This window comes from Emiliania huxleyi (assembly GCF_000372725.1).
Source record: "Emiliania huxleyi CCMP1516 unplaced genomic scaffold EMIHUscaffold_56, whole genome shotgun sequence".
Lineage (NCBI taxonomy): Eukaryota > Haptophyta > Isochrysidales > Noelaerhabdaceae > Emiliania > Emiliania huxleyi.
Genome location: NW_005197803.1, coordinates 572,445 through 578,339, shown reverse-complemented (window position 1 = coordinate 578,339; position 5,895 = coordinate 572,445). Strand labels below are relative to the sequence as shown.

Sequence of the window (5,895 nt, the reverse complement as noted above, 5' to 3'; positions counted from 1 at the left end):
TTGCCGCGGCAAGCGTAACGAAACTCCATATTGATAAGCCGCTGCACTAGCAGCCGCCGCCTACACATGTCGCCGCGAACTCTGCGATCGACTGCCCTCCTGGCACTCGTCATATGGCGACGGAAGACGAATGTCGTGCCTTCGGCGACTGGGACGCTACCACGTACGGTCAGCGCTGCCCGTGGGCCCCAGCCACGACCAATTGTAGGATGCAGGCCCTTCCTGGCTGGGGCCCACGGCCCGCGGGCTGCTGGCTTGACGAGACGGCACCCTGTCTGGTCAGGAGGGCTGCGTTTACTGGAACCCAGTCTGGTCAGGATGCGTGTTCGGTGTCGACACTCTATGCAACCAAGGGGTGGTCTGCATCTCGACAGTTTACGGCGCGTCCAATCGCACGTCATCCATTCGGTAATAAGCCTGCACTTGTGAGTGGGTTGTTGTGCGAGAGTATAAGGGACACGACACGTGTGACGTGAGGCGCTTGCGCCCAGGTGAGGGGAGGGCGCACATGCGTAACTTCTAAAGTTTATTACGTGGAATGCTAATGAAAAACGAATCGATCGTGTCTCGGACAGACTCCTTCTCATGAGTCATGTCTCGCGCGCGCCACCCTGAGATAACGAAAGCAACGGAGGGAACGAACAAGAACTCCCGTCTCCGCGCGAGCCGCGGGGAGTCAGTCCAGCGTCACGCCTCGGGCAAGCTCCAGGCAGCACACCACGGCACGCTCGCCTTCCAGCCGCCTACGGAAGAACAGAGAGGGACGTCTCTTTGTGCGGCGTGGGTGCGGTGGACCTCGCCGCCGCCTCGCCTTCGCCAAGCTTCGCCGCGCCGTGCCAGTACCTACGCGTGGCAGCTCTCGGGCCTCACAGTCTCCCGGAGGGCTCGGCGAGGAGGCGTCGCGCGCGGCGCCTCGGAGGCTCCTCCGCCGTCCGGTAGCAGCCAATGGCGCCTACGGCAGCTCCTCGCCGGACGGGTGGGGGGGGCAAGAGGGAGCCGCTCGCTGCTGCCTCGCCCGCCCGTCTACACACCGTCCCACGCCACGCGGCACCCCTCTGCGCGCGGCGGCTTGCCGCGAGGCGGCTTGATCGTGCGCGCCTGCAGGAGGGTTCCGAGAAGGTTCCGCGAGCGAGAGAGCGAGAGACGGGCCCTTGTGTGCCATCGAGCCGCTAGCGCCGTGGCGTTGCGGGAGCGACACCTCTTCACTCAGTCATCCATTCCTCACGTCGCAGTGTGCATCTACATCTGTGTCTATTCAGTGCGAGCGCATGCCACTCGGCTACGTCTCGGCGACATCTCCGCTTCTCTCGCGCCCTCTTCTGCGGCCGCGCAGCAGCGGCCACCGATGGCGCCGCCTCAGCCGCCTCCCAAGCCGCACCGCTAGCCGCACCACCGCCCATCCCCGCGTCGGCGGCAGCGTCGACTTGGCTGACTCCCAGCGGCGTGGAAGCTCGGTGAGTGGTGGTTGCACTCCCGCTCCCGCTCCTGCCGCCGCCGCCGCCGCCGCCGCCGCCGCCGCCAAATCCGTTGCTCACGGCCACGGCCACGACCGCGACCGCACCCGCCACCGCACCCGCCGCTGCCCCCTGCGCCGCCGTCAGCTCCGCTGCCCCCTGCGCCGCCGCCACCTCACCCTGCCCCGCAGCACCCTGCAGCTTGAGCGAGACGCATCCCTCGCCAGCGCCCGGCGGCTCAGCGGGCGGCTCGGCGGGCGGCTCGGCGGGCGGCGCGACGGGCGGCGCGACGGGCGGCGCGGCGGGCGGCGCGGCGGGCGGCGCGGCGGGCGGCGCAGCGGCGACGGAGGCGGGCGGCGGTGCGGGCTCTGAGGAGGCGATGGCGGATGGGTCGTAGGGCCTTGCCGCCGCCGCCGCCACCGGGGCCGCTCCTCCGCTCAGCTTTGGCCTCTTGCCGCTCCTCTTGATCGGCTCCAGCCTGAAGAACCGAGCCACCTAAAGAAGGGCGTGTCGTGGACATGTCGCGGGCGTGTCGCGGGCGTGTCGTGGGCGTGTCGCGGGCGTGTCGTGGGCGTGTCGTGGGCGTGTCGCGGGCGTGTCTCCGGGAGAGAGGTGTCGGGCCGGAAGGGGAAAGGGCGAGCCGCTACCTCGGCCCTTGAGCGGAGGCGCTGGCCCTTGTCGGAGTAGTAGTACATGTCGCTCGTCCCCGCAGTGTTCCCCTCCTTCCGCACCTGAGAACGGGCGTCACTCGCTGAGGTGTGCAACCAAGGTGCAGGCCGAGGCGCGCAGCCAAGGCGCAGCGGCTCAGCGGCGCCGGCCGGCGGAGCGCGACAGATTGCGTGAGTGGCTGTGGGTATCAGAGTCAGGCGAGATTGCGACACGAGAGGCGGTCAGACGAGGGTTGGTTCCATCCGCCGTCCCGGGCCGCCCCCCTCTCCGCGTCCTCTAGTGGTATGAGAACAGAGTGCGCGCGCCTCGACCCGGCACTGCCAGTCGGCGATGAGGCTGCTGCCGTCGCCGCCGCACTCGTCGAGGTACTCGGCGAGCAGGCGCAGCCCCTCCGTAAAGTTCTCGCCCGGCACCGCCCCCATGTCCCTCAGCCTCGCACGCGGCGCCCGCGCCGCCTTTTGCTTTTGCTGCGGCTTTGGCTTTGGAGGCGCACTCTCCAGCGCCTTCGCCTCGGCCCTCGCCGCTCGAAGCACCGCCGCGAAGCCGAGCGCGTCGTCGGGGCCGGGCGGCGGCGGACGAGCGCCCCAGCGAGACAGGTACGAGCCCGACGAGGTGAGGCGCAGGCTCTCCCCGTTGTCCAAGGCGGGGTCGACAGCGGCTGCCATCCGGTGCGCGTGGGCGCAGTCCTCCTCAAACGCGAGGGCGGTGAGTTTGCGGGCCGTCCGCCTCGCCAACTCCTCCTCAATCGACGACTGCGGCACCGGGTCGGCGTTTGCCGTCATTTGCGCCGCTGACGACGGGTCTGCAGCAGCAGCGTCGGACGATGTTACGATGCCGCGCCAAGCGGGCACCTGCACCTGCCAGTACTGCCCGACAGGCACCTCTCGCCGGTTCATGTTGCCAAGCCCGAGGCTAGCGAGGCGCTGCGGGCGGGATGAAGTCGTCATCGCCGGGCGGAAAGAGCCCGAGACGCGCCCGGCAGAGAGGAGGAGCCGGCGAGAGGGGGCAGCGAAAAAGAATTTTCCGCCGCTTCGTTCTTTCTTCCTCCCATCCCTCCCTTGTGTGTGTGTGTGTGTGTGTGTGTGTGTGTGTGTGTGTGTGTGTGTGTGTGTGTGTGTGTGTGTGTGTGTGTGTGTGTGTGTGTGTGTGTGTGTGTGCACAGTGTGAAAGGCGCCGTCGCAACTGCCATGTGCATGTCGGCAGGTTGTAGGCTGGTGCTCTCGCCCCGCTGGCGGCGCGGACCGGTGCCGCGGTTCCGAGCCCTCCTGTGGGCCCACGGCGGCTCGCCGTCGCGGTGCTGAACAATGGGATCGGTGCGGATTCATCCCGGCGTGCCGCCGGTGGCGCTTCTTCGCCGAAATTTTGCTCGACCAGTTTGTCGACAAAGCTGTTGCTCCGTCGCTGTCAGGCCCTAACGTGACAGCCTGACAGCTGCCCGACAGCCCGACAGCACACACAGTGGCCTGACAGCAGCGCTGACAGCCCGACAGCCCGACCAGCCCGACAGCAGCACAGACCGTACACAGACCGTAGCACAGTCATGGGATGGTCATGGGTCTCTCTCTCAACCCTCCCGCCCCACCTCTGCGGACCCCTCTCTCGTAGCACCGGCGGCTGTGCTACTACAAATGAAGCTACCAGCTAGCCTTCTGGGGCCCTACAGTATGTGCCTACGGCGTCTGGGTGGGGGTGGCTGCCGCCGCCTGTGCCGCCGCCGCGGCCTGCGCCTGCGCCGCCATTTGCGCTCCCCAGGCGGCCGCCGCCGCCGGCGTGATCACGCCGTAGGAGGGGGGCAGCTGCGTCCTCTTGATAGTGTCAGAAGTGTGGCTGGTGAGCGTGTCAGAGCCTGACAGCACCCCAACAGCACCACCTGACAGCACCTGACAGCACCGGCCCTACGTCTGACAGCACCACAGCAGCAGCAGCCTGACAGCTCTGACAGCTCCGACAGCGTCTGACAGCAACACCCGACAGCTCCGACAGCACCTGACAGCACCAGAGCACCTCGCCTGTCAGACAAGCACCTGACAGCACCCGACAGCACTGACAGCACCTGACAGCTGGTCTGACAGAGGCACCTGACAGTGCCTGACAGTGCCCGACAGCCTGACAGATCACCTGACAGCACCTGACAGCCTGACAGCTAGGGCTCAGTGCACCACTAACCGCCGAAGCGAAAGCACTTGGAGCAAGAGAACTGAGGCTCGGGTCACTTCTCATTGCAAACTCGGTACTTTTGAGGCCCCGCGTAGGAGTCGCTTAGTTTGCAGCTCCCGTGGTGTACCTGTGTCCGTGCCAGTGTTCGCAAGTCCCGTGCCCAGTGCTTTCGCCTTTGCGAGAGAGCTGACTGAGACAGTGGCGGGAATTCTGTGCCAACCCGGGCCAACTAAAGAAGTGACTAAAACCCAATAAAGTAGGGATGGGAGAAGGACAGACCGACAGAGTCCCCACCTTTATAAATAAATAGAGCAGGCATCTCCAGGAGAGATGGGCGACGCACGAACACAGAGGCACAGCGCGCACCCCGCCCCGCTCGAAAAATAAAATTTCTTTTTGACATGTCTTCTTTCTAAAATTCTTCTTTATTAGTGTACCTGTGTTAGTGCCAGTGCGCGCCAGTGTCGTGCCCAGCGTCAGACGCGAAGATTTCTTCTTTCTTGGAAGGTGGTTGACGGAGGTAGTGAGGAAACGCGGCGCCGGCAGGCGCGTTCCCCCTTCCGGCTGCCATGAACAAAGGCGTCGTGCCCGACCAAGGGATGCCCGTCGCCATGGCCGTGCCAATCGACACGGCACCACCCACCCACGTGATGGCGCGTTCGGTGGAGGAGAGCGAGCTGATGCGCTGGGTCAGCTCCTACCCGGTCTCGGGCGGCCCTCGGCCCGATCAGTTCAAGGCCTACGGCTGGTTCGATAGCATGGGCTGGGCGATGGCATGGCCGCTGCATCGCGCCGCGATGCGCGGCGAGGCGGAAACCATCAGGCAGCTCTGTGCGGCAGGCCACGACCCGAACGCCAAGATGCATGCGTGGTTCGACAGCGAACCCCTTGGCTGGGCGGCGTCGCTCGGGCACCTATCTGCCGTCATCGCCCTCATCCAGTGCGGCGCAGATCCGCTCCGGCCGCCAAACATGTCGGGCTTCAGGCCGCTCACCGACGCGTACCGCGAGCGGCACTTTCACGTGGCGACCTTCCTCAACGAGTACCAGCGGCACGCGCGCGGCACGACTGCGATCGACGCCTCCCGCCTCTTTGACAAGAGCGCGCACGCCAACGGCGGGCCGCGCCCCGACCAGGCGCCCGCTCTTCCCTGCTGCTCCGTGCTCTGCCTGCCCTGCTTCGCGATCTGCCCGACGAGCTGCTGCGCGATGTGGGGCTGCGCGCCGCTCGTCGACTGCCTCACCTCGCTGCCGTGCAAGCACATCCCCTGCACGCCCTGCGACCCGAACGCGCGGAACCCGCTCTGGTTCTGCGCGCAGCCGGCCGGCTGGGCGGCGTCCTTCGGGCAGCTGCACACCGTGATGGCGCTGGTCAAGAACGGTGCCGACCCTGCGGAGCTGAACCTGGCCGGCAACAACGCGTACTCCGACGCCGGCCGCGAGAGGCACGAGCATGTGATCGAGTGGTTGGTCGCGTGGGAGGCGGCCGGCAAGCCGCGCGGCCGCTGATCGGAGACCCGGACGCGGCAGAGTGTGCAGAGCACCGCAAAGAAAAAAGTTACGTCGGGGGCCAAAGTCGTGTTCTGTCTTGCGTTTGGCTAAATGAAAGAAACAAC

The 5,895-nt window shown here is 66.5% G+C and overlaps 2 protein-coding genes across 2 annotated transcripts; one reads left to right on the top strand and one right to left on the bottom strand.

Moving 5' to 3' along the window:
• Positions 1 to 522: 522 nt before the first annotated feature.
• Positions 523 to 3,070, bottom strand: EMIHUDRAFT_464792 (hypothetical protein; the record flags this gene model as incomplete). The annotated part of the gene is made up of 7 exons (XM_005765326.1): positions 523 to 743; positions 796 to 843; positions 913 to 952; positions 1,032 to 1,098; positions 1,536 to 1,949; positions 2,102 to 2,185; positions 2,435 to 3,070. 7 exons carry the CDS (start codon positions 3,068 to 3,070, stop codon positions 677 to 679), a joined length of 1,356 nt encoding a protein of 451 aa, XP_005765383.1. The 3' UTR covers positions 523 to 676.
• A 1,756-nt stretch (positions 3,071 to 4,826) lies between these two features.
• EMIHUDRAFT_437257 (hypothetical protein) lies at positions 4,827 to 5,895 on the top strand. The gene has a single exon (XM_005765325.1). The coding sequence runs from the start codon at positions 4,850 to 4,852 to the stop codon at positions 5,786 to 5,788; it is 939 nt and encodes a 312-aa protein (XP_005765382.1). The 5' UTR covers positions 4,827 to 4,849; the 3' UTR covers positions 5,789 to 5,895.